Genomic DNA, 22,234 nt, shown 5'->3' with positions numbered 1-22,234 from the left:
AACGTTTTGTGATAAGTACTGTCTTATTCTAGATAGATACTTTTCTTACATAAATTGATTCTTCGTAATATTCTACGTAGAAAATTAGAGTTGAATAGTCGAATCAAAAACTGACATGAATGATTTACAATATTTTATTTTCATTCTGATACACTTTTTGACATAAAATATGAATAAAATCTTACCTTAATAATGAAAAGAAAATAACTCTTATTAAAAAGGAAAGTGCACTTTGCAATGTTCAACTGCATACTTTTTTATAATAATAAGAGAATGTTTTCTTTACACCAATTGATTTATTTTAGTCTATGCAAAAAATTCTTGAAGATTACAAGATATTTCATAAATCAAATTATTCATTTTTCGACTATTCTACTTTAACAAAAGTGCTTACCATAAGACATTCTTCTTGATATCTTACAACTTTTATCTGAAACGTTTCTTCGTATTTTCCATATTTTGATATATTTCTCTGGAGCAATTAAAATAGAACCCTGTATATTATGTCCGTATATTGTAACCTTACATATGCAAAATAATAATTTTTTTCTACTTCTATTTTGGAATATTTTCAGTTCTTTTTTTTAATAGCTTCTTCATCAGCTGCCACACCACTTCTTCTTCTTCTTCTTAATCTGTTGTGACCCAGTCGCAGGTATGACTTTCGGCCACCAGCGGGTTGGGTAAATCTAAATCTGAATCTGAACGATTTTCAAAAAAAAAATATATATATATTTCACACGTATGAGATAAAAAGTCTCTAAATCTGAATCTGAACGATTTTCAAAAAAATATATTTCTTACGCACTAAGATGGCGAGGAAAGACGATACCACTTCTTCAAGCGAAGATAGATTCGCAATAACTTCGTGTTATCATCTTACCATTGACATGCTCAATGGCCTAGTTTACATCAAGCACTTGATACGCGTATCAAATAATAATAAATAACTAGTAAGTTGGTTCAGTTATTGACTGATCAGCTCAAATGTATTATTTGATACGCGTATCAAGTGCTCGATGTAAACTAGGCCAATGATACCAAACTCGTTACGCGTAACATATTAAAGCCCGGAACACATGACATTACAATTGTCGTACGACAAACTTTTTAAGCGCATTGATTAGCTGCAATATAGAGAATTCTTGAATCTCTATTTTATAACCAATCAATGCGTTTAAAAAGTTTGTCGTATGTACAATACAACAAATGTCATGTGTTCCGAACTATAGTATGTAGCGCCTCTCGAATGTGGCATCACTGTCAGTGTCTAGCACGCCACGCTTTACCACTTTACTCCCCAGATAACCAAGCCTGATTAATCATATTAAACAAATGCAGTGCATATATTGTCATATGTTTGTTATATGTTTGCTAACATCGAAGTGGAACGCGTTATAAACGCGACAATATGAGTACTTATAAAAGCAATCAGTTAACGAAATTTCGAAAGCAAACGATTAGCAATACTAATATGTTATGTTATCAGCAACATGACAGCAACTGTTGGTATGTTGTGTTGCTTAAAGCATCATGATGGCAACATGATGGCAACAACATAAATATATATATTTTCATTCGTTGTCGCAATATTTTCATAACCAAAATAAAATTTTTTAATCATAACTATAGTTATCGACAATGCCTAAACACTATAAAATTGTGTTATATGTTAGGCTTTCATCAATAAAAAAAATGTATATGTATATATACACACTCTCGAGACTTAATATTTAAATAAAATATTTATTTTTAATTTAACATGCAAATTATTTTATTAATTTAAAAGAAATTTTAAGTTTAAATAAATATATATATATATCTTCTGTCTTCGTTTAATATTCGATGTGCAACGAAGACAAGAAAATGTTTATTAGCGTTATTGAAAGCGTCAAAGCGAATGCAGCCATTTGTACTTATACCATGATTGTACGTCACTATGACGTCAAACGTCATGCGCATGCGCAACGCTACACGATTTCCTGTGTCCAGCGTGTCCATTCTGGCATCACTGTTACAGCAGCATTTAGCCATTTTGGATAACGTGATAGTATATTTTGTGAAGAAATGTGTGTGTGTTCCCGCTAAAAGTGTACAGAATCAATTTCTCTTGGCTATCTTTTCCCAAAAAAGTATCTTTTGTATCAAATTAGTCTTCAGGTTCAAACATACGGTCAAAGAATTTGTACGAACACGGACAGATTCAGGACTTGAAGACTCGCGTATCTGCGAGTGCTCCTTTTTCACACGGTTTCTAAACCACACCTATTGTTTTCGGCTTCGGCTATTTCTACGCAATTAAATCGGAAGAAAAGGCATTTACTTTACAGTGAGCACACATGTTTTCTGAGAATAGGCAACAATATACTGTAAGGTAAGTCGGTTTTTATCCTCCCCTTTCTCCCATTACAATTTATTAAATTATTTTTTTGATTATTCATTATTTTCCCTAATATATATTCAAAGTTTTATAATCTCCCAAGTGTTTCAGTTTTACATTACAGAATTAGTTAAGTAAATTCTTTCATAAGTATTTTATAGTTTATTACATGCTAATATAATAAGTGTATTTCTTGTAAATATTTATGTGATTTTGCTATCGCATATGACAGTTTGTATATTTATCATTCTTATTTATTTAGATTTATTTTTCTTATTCGTTTAATGTTACATATTATAATAGATATAAATTATTAGATCGTACCTCACATTTTATAAATGGAAATTACTCTTTGCTAATTATTCTCGTTTTCTTGTTGATTACAGATAGTAGCTGAACATTTAGCAGATTTTTAAAAAGTATATATATGTACACAAGTTTATAGCGAAATCTTTAACATTTTTTGGAAAGAGCAACAATACTATACTGTAATTAAGGTAAGCCGCTTTCTTATTCCTTCCTTTCTCCCATTACAATTTATTAAATTATTTTTAAGTATTCATTATTTTCGCTAAAACTATATATTCAAAGTTTTATAATTTCCTAAGTGTTTGAATTTTATATAGCACATTTAGTTAAATGAACTCTTTCATAAGCATTTTAAAGTTTATTATATACTCATAAGTGTGTTTCTCATTATTATTTATGTGACTTTGCTATCGCATATGACAGTTTGTATATTTATCTCTTATTTTATTTACATTTATTTTTCTTTTATTCGTTTAATGTTACATATTATAATAGATATCAATTATTAGATCGTACTTCACATTTTATAAATGGAAATTACTCTTTGCTAATTATTCTCGTTCTCTTGTTGTGTATTACAGATAGTAGCAGAACATTCAGCAGATTTTTAAAAAGTATTATATATATACACAAGTTTATAGCAAAATCTGTGATATTTTTTGAAAGAAGCAGCAATATAAGTTACGTAAGTTTATTTTATAATTATTCAAATGTGCATGTTTAAATTTTAACATTGTTAAAATGAATCCCTTTAAAATTCGAAATGTTAAAATCTCACGTGGGCGGAAACCGTTGTTTAAGTTATTACCACGTCAACGTATACGCATATTAAACTTGTTGCGTCAGAATAATCAAAGGGATAATAACACAAATAATGTACTGATAGATACTGTGATTGACCATTGTATTACTAAAAATCCAGTATCGCATGATTCTTTCATCAATGAAAGATCTGATATCAGTGAACAGTATAGTGAACTTTCTTCTGTTGTCAATGAACAATGTAACGTTTCTTCTTGTGGTCCAATGAATGTCGATAATTGTAATTTTTATCTACCAAAAAGAGACATTTTATCTACTAATGAAAGTGATTGCAATTCAAATGCAAAAGTAAATAGTTTCGATACATTTCAAAAATCTCTTGCAGAATCTTTTATACAAGGAAATCTTACACATACACAAGGGAATATAATTTTAAGGACGTTACGATCATTATCATATCTCTCGTATCTCCCAAAAGATTCTCGAACATTATTAAATACTCCGCGTAAAGGTCCTAATATATCTAAAGTTGATCCTGGAGAATATTTACATATAGGATTTGTGAAAGCTCTTATTAAAATTATGCAAAAAACACCATCGAACTTAATTCCACATATACTTAAAGTAGATTGGAGTACTGACGGTGCTAGATTGAACAAGTCAGGTAATATGCAAATCTGGCCGATTCAATGTTCCATAGCTAACATCACTAATTCTAAACCTGAAATTGTAGGGATTTATAAAGGACCAAAAAAACCATATAGCATTGATCTTTTTCTTCATCAGTTCATTGATGACGTTCTTCAAGTTGTTAGAAACGGTATTTTATTTCGTCAAAAACATATTCCAGTGATATTACGAGCCTTCATTGCAGATACACCTGCACGTTCTTGGATATTGAATCATTTTGGACATACTTCTAGTAATCCGTGTTCCAAATGCAAAGTTACTGGTATTCGATGTGAGAACCAAATGGTCTTTATGGGCACAAATCATCAATTACGAACAGATGATGAATATGCTCAGCTCATTGATGAAGATCATCATAAAAGACCGAGTCCAGTAAGTTGTTTATCAATGGGTATGGTTTCCCAAGTACCTGTTGAATATATACATTTAATTTGTATAGGTGTTGTTAAAAAGTTATTGACTGCATGGATTACTGGAAAGTATGGAAAAAAAATGAAATTGTCTGGTCGAAACCAAAATTTGATTTCAAAAAGACTTCAACATCTTGCACAGTATTGTCCACGAGAATTCGCAAGAAAACCAAGATCGCTAGCTGATTATAAAGATTATAAAGCAACTGAAGGTCGTCAATTTATTTTGTATATTGGACCAATAGTTTTACAAGATATTATGGAAGAACAAGGTTATATTCATTTTTTACTTTTGCATGCAGCAATTCGTGCACTATGTTGTCCATCAATTTCGCAAACATCGTTGCTTTTTGCAAAACTTGCTCTTCATAAATTTGTACAAAAATGTCCTCAATTTTATAAACATACTTTTCTCTCGTATAATGTTCATGCGTTGCTACACTTAGCACAAGATGTTGAATGGCTAGGTCCTCTTGATTCCTTCTCAGCTTTTCCTTACGAAAATAATATATCGTTTTTTAGAAAATATTATAGAAAACCTCATCGACCTCTACAACAATTTTTTTATAGACAAGCAGAAAAAGAAAACCGAGAAAAAATTAAACCTGTGACAGATTTAGATACAATTAAATTTTTTGGAAAACATAATAAAGGTCCTCTGCCTTTGGAACTTTCAGTGCATACTTTTCAATATAAAAAGCTGCGAAGTAAGAGCATTTTTATAAATGTTGATTCTTTAAGTGATAGATGTTGTGTTCTTCGTGATTCGTCAATATGCATTATATATAATATTTTTGAAGTAGAAAATTTACATCATTTAATAATTAAAAAATTTGAAATTGTCGAAGATTTTTATGATGTCAGTATCCCCTCTTCATTAATCGGTATATTTAAATGTTCCGTATTGAATAACAATTTCAGTGTTGTATCTATTCATGAAATTAAGGCCAAATGTTATTTCATGCCATGCTGGACAGTTAACAATGATGAGAGTTCAGATTGCAGTATTATTGAGAATAATGAGCCTATTGTTGGAAAATATATTGTTTTAATTCTACTCTAATCATAATATTACATATAATCACAATATTTATTATGTTTTTTATATTTCCGTCTTCTATTTTTTAACATGATGTATTTGTACGTGTTATGTATAGGTATTTCTTTACGGTTTGTTGCATGAGCACAGAAAAAATATTAGGAACTATTATAGAAATAAATATGGAATGCATGTTCCCAATTTTTTGCCATCATGTATCTTTGTAAGCTTTAAATTAAAATTCTATTAAAGTACTCTACTTGAAATTAATTAACGAATGTGTTTTGTTAATATTTTATTTCCACAAGGCTTAGTTTGCGAAAAACCTTTTATTTTCAATCGCTTATAACTCGTAAATTATTGAAAAGATTAGTGCTTCGACATTTTCACTGAGGAAAAAAATGTCTCCAAATGATCCCAGGAATCTGCTATTTACAGATTATAATACGGTAGGTCTGGGACACTGTATATTGCTATCTGTTCCTCTCTCTATTGGTAAATATTTTCCATTCTCTGTTCCTATTACTTGTACTTTTGCATTGTGTAACAGGCCTAATGCTTAATATTTATTCCCATTCCTAATATTTTCTCTATTGTACGCAGGATCTAACAATAAATATTATATTTTTATGTGTAGGAAAAATGTGTTTGATGTACAGTGCTTTATTTCTGTAATGAATTCTATGTACTTTCTTGAGTTGTTTATATGACTATATATTATATTAATGTTTAGTTATTAGTATAATATATATATATTAATATATATTAAAATATTTTTTTTTTATTTGATTTATTAAAATATTATTATCAGAATGGAAGCTGGGAGAAAAAATATTATTAAACGTCGACAACTTGGCCGTACTAACTTCGCATTGAATACGAACAGGACAATCAAAACGGTAAAACTATATACATATGTATATATAATAATTATTTAGCTATTTAGAATAATAACGTTTAATTAAAATAACGAAAATTTTTATTTATAGCTTAGGTCATCCTTCTCGTCAAATCGTACGGCCTAAAAAATATATGACTACTTCATCGTCAGATAAGGAGAAAGTTAAAAGAAATCGAAAGAACGATTGTGATCAATCTGATCAGACTATTGACATAGAAAATGATATTGACCAAATAAGATGTGAATTAAACCTGAATAAGGAAAACGAAGCTATGAGAGACAATAATGTCCTTACTGAACATGCCTCTCCTCCCATGATTAACAATTCACACCAATTATTGAGTCCAGTTGCACAGTTATATAATTTGCCAAATACCGCTGAAGCTTGCGAACAGCATGTAGTGCATCAAAAAACATATACTGAGTTGTTACCGCCAAGCTCTACATCAGTTTCAAAGGTGTATACAACTCAGAGTACATCTTTTCCTTCCACCTCAAATTCACACATGTATGAGTCTCAGATTGCAAGCGTTTCATATGAAAAGTCTCTTCCAATTTCTTCATTTTATGAACCTCCACAAAATGAGACACATCATTACCAGGTATTACGATAACATCTTTACAGATAGCTCAAATAAAATATAGATTATAGATTTCTTCAAAACATATTTTGTTTTTTAACAGGAGCTGTCCACTCTATCCTTACCTACTTATTACGCAAAAAATAATTCTAATCAGAGTCATGGAAATAAATCAAAAGATAAAGAAGTAAGGTATGTATTCACTGCATATACATATTTAGGCATGTAATTATATATATACATTTTTTTAAATACAAATATAATATATGTTTAAAAATTCTCATGTTATAGGTATCTGCACGAAAAATTGGATAATGTCTTAAAAGATTTTCAGTAAGTTAATTCTTTTAAAAAAAAACATGTTTTAATTAGCAGGAAATAAATATTTTGATTTGGAAAATAAATTTATCCTGTTTATTAATCCTTTTTGGTATAGTATTTCATATTAGATTCATTATATTTTTAACATAACGCAAATATATTAAAATGTCGTTACAAAAAAATAGTAAAATTTGATTTAAAAGCTCTGAAAACTGATTAAAAAACTATCTGGAAGATAGTTTTCTTTTTACTAACATTTTAATATTTTTGCATAATGTAAAAAATATAATTAATGTTATATGAAATACTTTATCAAAAAGATTAATAAACAGGATAAATTTATTTTCCAAATAAAAATTCATCATTTTACACTTTATTATAATGTCGTTTCACAAAAATTAACTTGAAATTTGTTTTTATGTAACAATAATTTTATATTCTTCTCAATTAATAAGCAATTATGTTCGCATTTATGTAAATGTAATATGTGCTTTAAAATTATTTCAGATTTTTACGCGAGGAATTAAATGAACATTATCGGTGAGTAAATACTTGAAAATAATTATATAAAATATTTTTGTGTAATATACATATCATACTATTTGAAGTCTCCTTTTTTAAAAAAGTTTTATCAATGTTTTTAATCAAAGAAGACTTTAATTGTCGGATTTTGATATATATATAATTTTTAATTTTAGACTATAAATTATAAAATTAGCATATTTGAAATAATTAAATTAAAAATAATTACATTGTATGTTTACAGAACTGTAAACAGTAAATTGGACAAGTTATTGCGCAAACAAGCCTATATAAACACCATGCCTCCCAAACCACCTTCATTTCCATTACAATCGGTGCAACAAGTGACAGATTTCAACAATATATCGGAACAAGAATACGAAAATGCGGTAAGTTTTTTACGAATTGAACCATGAAATTCCATAATAAAACGAATATAAAATCATTATTTAAAATAGAAATTGATATTGTATTTCAGGTCGAGTATTTACATTTTGTAGGCGGCTATACTCTACATGAAGCGGTAAAGTTTTGGATGAAAGAAGCGATAACTGACGATGTGATTCAACATTACTCGGCTTGGGGAGAGCGCGGAAATCTCCCATTGTTTGATACTAAATTAATTAAAGTAATATATGGTAAGTTACTTTGGCTTGTTAAATATACATGTTGCATATTAAATTGTATACAAATAAATTACGATTTAATTGCATGCACTAATTAAATTTTTAAAGCATACATTTTATAACACATGCACACATATACACACACACACACATTGATTCAACACACAAGAATGAAATCAATGTATTATCTTTTTAATTTACAGACGCTGTATGTAGAAATTCACATTTTAAAAAAACGTTACGGGATGAATTTTTCCGAGAGGTGGGCGAGGCAGTACGTTTTGGAAAACAAAGAAAGCGAAATGTCGCAAAAAGAATAAATGAAACAGGAATAGGACGACGCCAGCGATTACGATGCCAGGCGGAAAATAATTTATTTGGTGAAGACGACGCGCAAAGTGAAATAAACACAGACGATGCGGATGACAGTAATCATGAAAGCAATTGAATTGTTTTCTAATTATGTTGATCATATAAAAATTCTGTGAACTCTGTTAATGAAATCTGATAAACTTCTACAGTTTCTATAAAAGTTATGTTAAGAATTGTACGAGAGTTGTACTAAATTTTAATTTTATAACGTCTATAAAAGTTATGTTTTGTAATAGTTATGTATCTATGAATTTTATATAATAGGCTTATTTTAGATAAATAAATATAGAAAAAAACAAATTTCATCAACATTATAAAAATAAAATTTAAAATTCATGTGTAAAACTCTTACTGGAATCTCTTAACAGAACTTCTATTAAACTTATAGTTTTCTAGAAATTCTGTTGAGAGTTTCTGGTAACATAAATTTTAAATTTTATTCTTATAATTTTTTTATGAAATTTGTTTTTTATATTTGTTTATCTAAAATATTAATAAACCTATTATATAAAAATAAATATTACGTATGTGCAGTAGCAAAAGTACAAAAATTTTAATTACTAGCACTAATGTAATATATTTATAAAATATTATATATAAAATTATTTTTAAAATTCAGATGAAGAAATAAAAATAAATTAAAAATTAACGGATTAAATTTTTATTTATAAAAATAAAAAGTACAAATATATATCCAGTGAATACAAGTTGACAATAACATAACGTCAATGTTATATTTTTCACTTAGCGTATGTAACTGTCTTGTACGTAACAATTAAATTGAGTGAAGAATTATAACATTGATCTTATGTTATTGTTATTAGTTTGTATTTACTGGGTAGACGAAAATCCTGGAAAATTATTGCCTGCACGTTGTTATCAATGTGTTGTTAATTGCAGATAACAAATTGACAACAATGAATTATTGTCAAGTTGTTGACAAATCTTTTATTAGTGGATAGTAATCGATGTTAACATGTTGCCATCAATTTGCCGTTCTTAGAATTAGAAATTCACATGAGCTCAATCCAAGATGCATAATGCTGTCGCACCTTTTCCCTAGTTTATCATAATTAGTTGCTTCAACGATTGTTAGCAACATGACTGCAACCTCACAGACAGTTGGTTATCTGGGTCACCTATGCGCAGACCGGTAAAGGTGGTAAACGTTCCCTCGTTATCTTACTGCGCAGACACGAGAATTTCCCAACATTCCATATTCCATGCTATATACATACACCGAACAAAGAAGATTTCTAGATGACACGTAAGTATATCTTTTACAATACTTTTAACTAATTTCATTAATATTTATGGCCTTATTTTGACCTTATTTAATGTCTATTAACTCCTGTAAATTTCTACTATTACTTTATATTATTTTTAAATGAATTATTGGCAAATATATAAATATAACCTAAAAATATATTGTCTCACTATTTTTATAATACTTATCATATTATTTTAGACGATAATTATTATATAAATTATATAATATTTTATTTCTTTTCTTTTAAATATAGAAGGATAGGCTTCGCTGGACAACATGTCAAAATCAAAAAAGGTACAACAGCAGTGCCAACGAAATATTTCAAAAGATATAATGAGTAAGTAAATAATAATTAAAATATAATTAATTCAATTATTAATATAAATTAAATTTTGTTTGTCTTAGACTCATCTGAAGAAGATCTGCAACTAATTAAAGTCAGCACAGATATGAAGAATGAAGTCGCTGCCAAAAAATCGCATCAGACAAAAGGTAAATAAATAATTACAATATTTAGGCCGGTATTCACAGTCGGTTCTTATATTTAAGATCGTCTTAAGACCTCGTTCAACCAATCAAATGGCCACATAGCATCTCTTCATTGGTTGAAAGAGGTCTTAAGACGATCTTAAATATAAGAACGGACTATGAATACCACCCTTAATGAAAATATTTAATTAAAATTTCAATGTCTTTATACTATAGCAAATAAGATATATTCAACTATCGACTAAATATTTCTTTTACCTTTATAGATATATCTGATGATGGTGAAAAACAGAAAAAGTCGCATCAGACAAAAGGTAAATAAATAATTACAATATTTAATAAAAATATTTAATTAAAATTTCAATGTCTTTATACTATAGCAAATAAGATATATTCAACTAACGACTAAATATTTCTTTTACCTTTATAGATATATCTGATGATGGTGAAAAACAGAAAAAGTCGCATCAGACAAAAGGTAAATAAATAATTACAATATTTAATGAAAATATTTAATTAAAATTTCAATGTCTTTATACTATAGCAAATAAGATATATTCAACTAACGACTAAATATTTCTTTTACCTTTATAGATATATCTGATGATGGTGAAAAACAGATATCAATGGAACAGTCATGACAACATAATACAAAAGGTAAATAAATATACTAATATTTAAAGTTAAATTTTTAATGTTAACTATTAAACTTTTTATAGCAAATAAAGAATGTTATAAACTTTCTAATAAATAAGACAGCATCTTAATAAAACAATTGAATTTTTTAGATTATGAAGAATTAAAAGCAGCTTTAACTGCTGCAATACTGAAAATGCAGCAACAATCAGATGAAAATAATCATCTGAAAATACAACTAGGAAAATTGAAAGAATCAGAAAGAAGTTGCTCGAAACCATCGTCAGAACAATGCCTGGCATCATCAATGCCATCACCTACAAAAGAATCACAGAGCCAGATAAATAATTCGCAACATGTAAGAGGTAAGTGTGTGTGTGTGTGTGTGTGTGTGTGTGCGTAGGATTTGTTTCAATGAAATACATTACATACAGAGGAATTATATAATAATTCTTCTGTATGTATAATGTATATACATTATTAATATGTGAATACATACACACATACACAAAATATAAAATATGAATAAGTATTACATATATATGTAAATATATTGTATATATATATATACTCGTACATACAAAAGAATTATTACATAATTCCCCTCGGCATGTAATAATTCTTCCGTATTGAAATATACATCATTGCATATGTAATACACATTAGTATATGCATATATACACACACATATATACAAGGTGTTAATACAAATATAATATATATATATATATATTATAATATACTATACTTTTTTCATAATACATATAATATCTATTTTCTTGTTACGCAATCATCCTATTATTTTTTCATAAGATTAACAATTATATTCTTATGAAAAAATAATAGGATGATTGCGTAACAAAAAAATAGATTATTATATTATTATGAAAAAGTATAATATATCACATATTATGTAGTATTGCATATCACATGTATTTAATAAGTATATATTGCAAAATGTAGATCCTTTTATCTACTTATTTCTTTCTTGAATGCATATTTATATATTGATATTTGCAACTACTTTCTTGTTACGTTACCATTTTAAACCATTTCTTTCATAATAATAACTACTTTCTTGCTACACTTGCTACCATCCCACTATTTCTTTTATAAGAACATAATTATTGATATAAAATTAGGAAGCGAATAAAAGCTAATAATAATAAATAATGTAAAGATAATATATAATATACATTATTTATTATTAGCTTTTATTCACTTCCTTATTTTACATTAATTAGCTTTTATTCACTTCCTTATTTTACATTAATTAGCTTTTATTCACTTCCTTATTTTACATTAATTAGCTTTTATTCACTTCCTTATTTTACATTAATTAGCTTTTATTCACTTCCTTATTTTACATTAATTAGCTTTTATTCACTTCCTTATTTTACAATAATTATGTACTTATAAAACAAATAGTAAGATGGTAGCAAGTATAGCAAGAAAGTAGTTATTATTATGAAAGAAATGGTTTAAAATGGTAACGTAACAAAAAAATAGTTGCAAATATCAATATATAAATATGCATTCAAGAAAGAAATAGATAAAAGGATCTACATGTTGCATGTCACGTCCGGCTACTTAAATTTTTTCACTCTTATGCAAAATAATTCTAAGTTCTTATAACACCGTTCGAAATGCGCGCCAATGCCGGCCATGACATCTAACTCCGCCTAGTGCCTGAGCGCGGCGCTCCGCAGCACCTGGGAACTTCCCTACCACGGCAACTCCCTACTCTAGAGAGTTCCCCCACTCTCGGCCGCCGCAACCGAGCTGCCGAAAACCGAAGGACCTCAGAGCGAGCCCAGAGGAGCTCAGTTCTAATCGCGCCGTCAAGCAGAGCAGTCACCTTTAAGACTCTCTCCGAATTCTAAAATTCAAATTCTAGCTCTAAGATTCTAATTCTAATTCTAAGACTCTAATTCTAACTTTAACTCTAAGATTCTAAACTCTAAAATTTAACTTAGATACTTTGTATTACTCGTAGTGTTATACTAGAATAAAAGTGTTATATATATATATATTCTAAATTCATTCTAAATTAGTTCCAACCTCGTGTATCTCCAAGCCTATATTATTTCTAAAACGCATCTCGAATTCTCTCGCCTGCACATGCCGAATAATCCATTCCTAACAAATTATTATTCTATAACATAGAAATATTTTCTGAACCTCGTAGTGATTATTCAGAGAGGACGAACCGCTCATAATCTCTCGCCGAAAGCAACAACGAACAGTGAGGACCGCCGCACGTTAGTTATTGCAGAAGCGAAACGACGTTCAGAATGTTTAAATTTTATAATGCCTAAAACACGCCGTGCAGGAAGAAAGAATCAACTACGGCGTATAACAGCACGACTACATCGCACTGAATCAACACGTGGTCTCTCTAATTTCATTGGAATCGACTATCATAACGACGCGGAATACGATAGATTGTTCGGCGACTCCGTGCCTTTTAGCATTAATAATAATAATAATAATCACGCGGACGTTAAATTACGGGAGTGGCCTACGCAATTGCACGCGATCGAAATCAAGAATTCCAAGGTGCCATTGAACGACATCCCGGACAACGATCCACGCCGTACAAGGTATCTGCAGAAAGGTCTGGCATCCTGTACACCCTCTACAACGCGGGTACCCCGGATCATCGCCATCCAGTCGTTGTCCATTCCTTGGAAATTAAATAAGGTAGGTGCTCAAGATATTTCTTTACAACACGAGCCTCCCTTCTGCCCGGGAACCCGCGAAATACAAGAATCTATTTCGGAAACTACGTCTACGCATTTTTGAATCACTTAACAATAATAACTAATAAATTCTCTTGCAATTTTAGAAATATTAGCTTACCACGTGGTTTCCAGAATATTCTCTGCGCGTCTTAAATTTTCTCATCTCCCAAAAAGAGAAATCGTGCGAAACCTTTTTTTTTTATCAAGGGTCAGTTTATGGCCCTCATAAAACTGCAGTAGGTATCCTACAGTCAACCCTTTGGAAAATTCTAAATCTTTCCAGAATATCTAGAAACTTCGTGAACGTGTTAGAACATTCAAATCGACCTCATGGCAATTATTTATTTTAACTAACATTAGTTTAAACAATCAACTCCTATGTGTCCAATAATACCGTCACACTTGGACATCCCCACCACTTTGCTCCTCCCCGAGGATGATTCCGAGGAAGAAACTATTGAAGAAACCCTAAATAACCTCCCGTATTGCCAACGGATAATCGGTTTTATTAATAAGGAAACAAGTGCCGCTCTTTGTACGGATTGCCGTATGCGTTTACCTATTGGCGTGCAATCTGAGTGGTTAACTTGCGCTAAGCATCTCCTCGTTATCGGCGACGTACCGACCGGAGTCGTTTGCTCAGTCTGCAATTTTTACCGACTGTCGAAAACACGTGACATCGACCACCCTTGTTATCATTGCCAACGAGCTTACCTTCTGTACCGCCGTGGTGAAGAACCCTACCGTATCGACTCGGATGGTAATACAGTAATCACTATTTTCCACTCCGTCAACGATTCACTCGAACGATTCCGCGGATACATGGACTGATTCGTCAGTAATCGAACCTATACAAAACGCTCCCTTTCTCCCAAAACGCAACCGTGACCATAAAGGAAATACCTGTCGTCGTGGGTATCCCCGGAGTAATTCCGAAATACGACGTAGTCCGCCCCGCAGTTCGAGTTCGTAGGTCGCGATTTAAATTTCGTAAAATTTACGCCGCAACTGCACCCCCGGACGTAACAAAACTGGTGACAGCGGTGGGATACTGAAATTTCCGAGCTATGGTCGGGACGCGCGGAAGACAGGGAGATAAGGAAGAATCGGTTGAAAAGGAATTCGCGGGAAAGGAATTAACTGAAGCACAGCTCGCGGATATACAAGCAAAATTAAAGCAAAAAGAAGTCGAAATTATCGAAGCTCAAAATCGTATTAGAACTAGGGAAGCTCTCGCGAAAACCAAAGAAATCAGCCTAAGAGAGGAGGCCGCACTCCTCGAAGAGCAACGGAAAAGAGCAGATAAACGAGAACGCGAAATCGAAACGCTCCGCGAAAATATGGAAAGGAATCCGGGAAAGAGCCAACCCCAGGGCACCATCCCTGAGGATATGAATTCCCTCAAAAACGATCTCCTCGCGGAAATCGAAATATTACGCAATGAGGTGAATCGGCTGCGGCGAGAGCCCAGTCCGTCTATCAGACTCTCGGGCCAACCTCTACTATCGCTCGACGACTCCGCCGGGCATTCCGAGTTACCTTCCGGACGACCCCAGTCCCCCAAGGTCTCCTTTCGCGAAGCGACCGAAACCGTGCCTACTTTCGACGGTTATAATATACCGTTAAGGCAATTTACACGGGCATGCCAACGCGCGAAAGAAATAATTCCCCCGACATCCGAACGCAACCTCACCAAACTCTTACTTAATAAGCTTAGCGGGCGTGCCTATAGCGCCGTCGAGGGGGAGCCCTGCGAAAGCATCACACAACTGATCGACCTATTAAATAACGCATTCGGGCCCGCGAAAACGATCGATCAATACAGGGGAGAACTTAGTATCGTATACTTAAAACCCCAAGAGCACATGTTAGATTACATCAGCCGCGTCAAAGATCTACGATCCGCGATTTTAGACGCCGAACGCCGCGCAATGGGACGCATAGATAATGAGACAGCCCTAAGAATCGACGAACTCACGGCACGATCCTTCTGCGAAGGACTCCCTCTGCAGTACAGATTGAAGATGGACAGACGATTATACTCCGTCCCGTCTGAGGCGTTCGCGAGAGCGAAAGAACTCGCAAAACGGGAAGAAATAGACCGCGATCGATATAAAACACGTGACCGCCGCGAACCCGAACCACCGCGAAACGAACATACGCGTCGAGGATACGCTAATACGCCCCCGCGTAACGAAAATTATTTTCGGGAACGCTATCCGAACAATACGCGTAACGATCCGGTGAGATTCTCCGACGAACGCCCAACATATGGCGATAGACGCCAAAATTACAATAATACTAACACAAACACTAATGCGCCTACTCGTTACAACGACCGTCGCAATAAATGGTGCCGCTATTGCAAAAACAACGGGCACGAGATAGAAGAATGCAGAAAACGTGAATATAATAATAACGTGCAAAAAAATGAGTCGGGAAACGCACCGAGCCCCGCGGGAAGGTCGGGTACACCTCACCAAGGGGCCTCTTCTCAAACGAACCGCCCGATAAGAGCGATAAGCACGGAACACGATCCGGAAACACGCGAATCGCAATGTTAACTCCGAACGATTTTTCACATGCGCCCGCGGTCACCATAGCCGCGGGTGGATTATCGACCGAGACATGCTTTATGATAGACACAGGTGCAGCGCCTAATCTTGTTAAACAAGGACAAATACTCCCCAGCAACGACATTGATAAAAGTTCGACGATCTTCCTTAGCGGAATCACGAACGATAAAATAAAAACGCTCGGGACTATTAGCATAAAATACCTCGGTCACCAAATCAAACTCCACGTCGTCACCGACGATTTTCCAATCTCGCAAGACGGAATCTTAGGTTCCGAATTCTTACAAGACGCGTCTAAAATAGACTACGTCAAACGCTGCATCATTTGGCAAGGGGCCTCAATCCCTTTCAACGCCGAACAAACATTCACGATCCCAGCAAGATCGCGAACTACACTACCGCTCCGCGTTAGCGATACCAACGTTAGCGTAGGGTATATATCACGGATCCACGTAAACGATGACATCTACTTAGGAGACGCCATCGTCACCAACCGCAACGGCATAGCCTACATAAAAGCCGTCAATACAAGCGATAAGGATCTCAAGTTCAACTTACCTAGAATAAGTCTTCAAGAGATAGAAAAACTCTCCACATCCTATCCTCGAGACCATGAGGGCTCACCGCCCCCTTCTAAGAGTCGTAAAAGCACTCTCTCCAAATCCCATCCCTCGACCAAGAGTCATAAAACCTCCGAAGCCGCTCTCCCAACCTTAGGGCATGAGGAGACCTTCGCTAAGAAAACACAGTACGTCGCAACACTAAGTAAACAAAACACATCCCGTCCCGACGAGATTAAGACACTACTGCGACTCGATCATCTAAACACGGAAGAAACGAAACACGTACATAACCTAATACACACTTACAATGATCTGTTTCGCCTTCCTACCGACAAACTACACTCTACTAACGTCACCACACACACCATCCCAACGACCGACGAACTTCCGGTACACACAAAACAATACAGATACCCGCCGATGCACAAGGAGGAGATTAACAAACAAGTGCAAGAACTCATTGAGAATGATGTAATCCAACCATCTATGTCACCATATAACTCCCCCTTGTGGATCGTGCCCAAAAAACCGGACTCACAAGGTAACAAGCGTTGGCGAATGGTAATAGATTACCGAGCACTGAACGAAAAAACAGTCGGGGACGCTTACCCCTTACCAAACATAGTAGAGATCCTCGATCAGCTGGGGAGCGCGAAATACTTTAGTGTGTTTGACTTGGCATCGGGTTTTCACCAGATAAAGATGAACGAATCCCACACACATAAAACCGCGTTTTCCACTCCGTATGGGCATTATGAATTTAAACGAATGCCATTCGGGCTCAAAAATGCCCCCGCGACCTTCCAAAGGCTCATGGACCAGGTACTGTCGGGACTTCAAGGTGCCGAACTCTTCGTGTATCTCGACGATATAGTATTGTATTCCAGTTCGTTGCGAGAACACGAAATCAAATTCCACAAACTAGCGGAACGACTCAGAAGGGCAGGACTGCGCCTCCAGCCCGACAAATGCGAATTCCTCCGCAAAGAAGTCACATACCTGGGCCATGTAATAAGTGAAGCCGGAGTAAAACCCGATCCCAAGAAAATAACAGCGGTCGAAGATTTCCCTAGACCCAAACACGCGAAAAACATAAAACAATTCTTAGGACTCGCGGGCTACTATCGAAGGTTTATACCTAACTTCTCCAAGATAGCACAACCTCTCACGAATCTGCTAAAAAAAGAGGAATCATTCGTCTGGAAAGAGGAACAAGAGTCGGCTTTCACGCAGCTCCGCAATGCGCTTTGTAATGAACCGATTTTGCAATACCCAGACTTCACTAAACCGTTCATTGTAACTACCGACGCATCCGGATATGCGGTTGGAGGAATACTTAGCCAGGGCACTATAGGGAAGGATCTTCCTATAGCCTACACATCGAGACTATTGAATAAAGCAGAAATAAACTACTCTACCATTGAGAAAGAACTGTTAGCAATAGTATATAGTGTAAATTATTTCAGACCATACCTATATGGCCGACAATTCCAGTTAGTCACCGATCATAAGCCTTTAGTATGGCTACACTCAGTAAAGGACCCATCATCGCGTTTAGTCCGATGGCGTCTAAAATTACTAGAGTACGAATATAAAGTAGAATACAAAGCAGGTAAAATAAATGCTAACGCCGACGCGTTATCTAGAAACCCTGTTATCGAACAAATTCTCCCGCTTGTAAACACATCCGACTCCGACGAATCACTATTTTCGACTAATCAACATAAGAAAACACAAGCCCCAACAAATGTCGATTCTCCCATACCAACAAATGTAAATTCATCAACAAGAAATAACGTTGATAATACCGCAGAAAATGAATCCGACAAAGACATCGAGACTGACGATAGCTCCAGTTCAGACGAAGAGAATCAAATCTTCGATAACCCTAGAACCCCCTTTGAATTACGAGAACCGAACGCGAGATTCAAAATAATAACTATTCCAGATAACTTTATAACCAGAAAAGACAATCTTGTTATATTTGCTACGCAACAAGGCGTACCGCTGGGACGAGGAGCTCAAATGTTGCATGATAATAACATACTACCCGTAATTAAAGACGCCACATTGGGCAGAACAAAAGTTAATTGCAACGGTAACAGACACTTAATATGACTTATCGCTAAAGAAAGAGTCTCAGCCGCCACTGAAATAGAAATTATCAAAGAAACGCTACGCTCACTAAAGGACGTAGTTACAGAATTGGACCTACAGTCAATCTCGATATGCCAAGACAATGTAGATAGCATTACCTGGAATATCATATATTCATTGCTGCAGCGTACATTAAGCGACACTAATCTTAAGATATTCGTATGCGCAAACAAGATTGAAATTCCACTCCCTGCAGATAGAGAAAGAATTATAAAAGATAACCACAGCTCAGCGATAGGAGGCCATAAAGGAGTAACCAAAACGTATAACCGACTAAAAGAACGATACTCCTGGCCAAAGATGAAGGAAGACGTCTGTGAATATATTCGTAAATGTAAAGATTGTCAACTGAAAAAATTAGTAAGAGTAAAAACTAAACAACCAATGGTGCTTACAGATACGCCAGGCACAGCATTTGATAAAATCTCAATGGATATAATGGGACCTCTTCCTACAACTTCTTTAGGAAATACATACATTCTTACCATACAGGACCTTTTAACTAAGTATTCACTAGCCATTCCATTGAAGCACGCATCCGCAACCGACGTAGCCGATGCACTCACTAACGAATTCATATGTATATACGGCGCTCCTATAGCTTGGTTAACTGACCAAGGGTCACATTTCCTTAATTCTCTGTTGCGCAATATAGCACGTAAGTTTAGAATTAAGCAATATAAAACTACAGCTTATAGACCGCAATCGAATGGTTCGATTGAAAGATCCCACCATGTACTATGGGAATACCTTAAACAATATGTTAATAAAAACCGCGAATGGGATCAATTTTTGAAGTTAGCTACGTTCTCATATAACACTAGTGTACACGAAGGCACGCGATACACTCCGCACGAACTTATATTGTTACGTCCGGGGGTGCAGTTGCGGCGTAAATTTTACGAAATTTAAATCGCGACCTACGAACTCGAACTGCGGGGCGGACTACGTCGTATTTCGGAATTACTCCGGGGATACCCACGACGACAGGTATTTCCTTTATGGTCACGGTTGCGTTTTGGGAGAAAGGGAGCGTTTCGTATAGGTTCGATTACTGACGAATCAGTCCATGTATCCGCGGAATCGTTCGAGTGAATCGTTGACGGAGTGGAAAATAGTGATTACTGTATTACCATCCGAGTCGATACGGTAGGGTTCTTCACCACGGCGATACAGAAGGTAAGCTCGTTGGCAATGATAACAAGGGTGGTCGATGTCACGTGTTTTCGACAGTCGGTAAAAGTTGCAGACTGAGCAAACGACTCCGGTCGGTACGTCGCCGATAACGAGGAGATGCTTAGCGCAAGTTAACCACTCAGATTGCACGCCAATAGGTAAACGCATACGGCAATCCGTACAGAGAGCGGCACTTGTTTCCTTATTAATAAAACCGATTATCCATTGGCAATACGGGAGGTTATTTAGGGTTTCTTCAATAGTTTCTTCCTCGGAATCATCCTCGGGGAGGAGCAAAGTGGTGGGGATGTCCAAGTGTGACGGTATTATTGGACACGTAGGAGTTAATTGTTTAAACTAATGTTAGTTAAAATAAATAGTTGCCATGAGGTCGATTTGAATGTTCTAACACGTTCACGAAGTTTCTAGATATTCTGGAAAGATTTAGGGTTTTCCAAAGGGTTGACTGTAGGATACCTACTGCAGTTTTATGAGGGCCATAAACTGACCCTTGATAAAAAAAAAAAGGTTTCGCACGATTTCTCTTTTTGGGAGATGAGAAAATTTAAGACGCGCAGAGAATATTCTGGAAACCACGTGGTAAGCTAATATTTCTAAAATTGCAAGAGAATTTATTAGTTATTATTGTTAAGTGATTCAAAAATGCGTAGACGTAGTTTCCGAAATAGATTCTTGTATTTTGCGGGTTCCCGGGCAGAAGGGAGGCTCGTGTTGTAAAGAAATATCTTGAGCACCTACCTTATTTAATTTCCAAGGAATGGACAACGACTGGATGGCGATGATCCGGGGTGCCCGCGTTGTAGAGGGTGTACAGGATGCCAGACCTTTCTGCAGATACCTTGTACGGCGTGGATCGTTGTCCGGGATGTCGTTCAATGGCACCTTGGAATTCTTGATTTCGATCGCGTGCAATTGAGTAGGCCACCCCCGTAATTTAACGTCCGCGTGATTATTATTATTATTATTAATGCTAAAAGGCACGGAATCGCCGAACAATCTATCGTATTCCGCGTCGTTGTGATAGTCGATTCCAATGAAATTAGAGAGACCACGTGTTGATTCAGTGCGATGTAGTCGTGCTGTTATACGCCGTAGTTGATTCTTTCTTCCTGCACGGCGTGTTTTAGGCATTATAAAATTTAAACATTCTGAACGTCGTTTCGCTTCTGCAATAACTAACGTGCGGCGGTCCTCACTGTTCGTTGTTGCTTTCAGCGAGAGATTATGAGCGGTTCGTCCTCTCTGAATAATCACTACGAGGTTCAGGAAATATTTCTATGTTATAGAATAGTAATTTGTTAGGAATGGATTATTTGACGCGTGTTTTAGGCATTGTAAAATTTAAACGTTCTGAACGTCGTTTCGCTTCTGCAATAATTAACGTGCGGCGGTCCTCACTGTTTGTTGTTGCTTTCGGCGAGAGATTATGAGCGGTTCGTCCTCTCTGAATAATCACTACGAGGTTCAGAAAATATTTCTATGTTATAGAATAATAATTTGTTAGGAATGGATTATTCGGCGTGTGCAGGCGAGAGAATTCGAGATGCGTTGTAGAAATAATATAGGCTTGGAGCTACACGAGGTTGGAACTAATTTAGAATGAATTTAGAATATATATATATATAACACTTTTATTCTAGTATAACACTACGAGTAGTACAAAGTATCTAAGTTAAATTTTAGAGTTAG

The 22,234-nt window shown here is 34.5% G+C and overlaps 2 protein-coding genes across 2 annotated transcripts; both read left to right on the top strand.

The window, feature by feature from the left end:
• The first annotated feature begins 1,493 nt into the window (after positions 1-1,493).
• On the top strand, positions 1,494-5,614 carry LOC145937849 (uncharacterized). The gene is made up of 5 exons (XM_083041215.1): positions 1,494-1,509; positions 3,930-4,115; positions 4,185-4,426; positions 4,504-4,513; positions 4,581-5,614. The coding sequence occupies exons 1-5, from the start codon at positions 1,494-1,496 to the stop codon at positions 5,612-5,614; spliced, it is 1,488 nt and encodes a 495-aa protein (XP_082897341.1).
• A 909-nt stretch (positions 5,615-6,523) lies between these two features.
• On the top strand, positions 6,524-12,864 carry LOC145937848 (uncharacterized). The gene is made up of 12 exons (XM_083041214.1): positions 6,524-7,093; positions 7,176-7,264; positions 7,364-7,405; positions 7,901-7,933; positions 8,160-8,304; positions 8,394-8,553; positions 8,745-8,969; positions 10,589-10,675; positions 10,939-10,986; positions 11,103-11,150; positions 11,461-11,673; positions 12,851-12,864. Exons 1-12 carry the CDS (start codon positions 6,623-6,625, stop codon positions 12,862-12,864), a joined length of 1,575 nt encoding a protein of 524 aa, XP_082897340.1. The 5' UTR covers positions 6,524-6,622.
• Positions 12,865-22,234: the final 9,370 nt, after the last annotated feature.

Source organism: Prenolepis imparis, unplaced genomic scaffold (genome assembly GCF_030444845.1).
Source record: "Prenolepis imparis isolate NDT839.2.m4 unplaced genomic scaffold, iyPreImpa1.0 SCAF_6, whole genome shotgun sequence".
Taxonomy (NCBI): Eukaryota; Metazoa; Arthropoda; class Insecta; order Hymenoptera; family Formicidae; genus Prenolepis; species Prenolepis imparis.
The sequence above is the reverse complement of the archived record's forward strand: the minus strand, read 5'-3'. Positions and strand labels throughout refer to the sequence as shown.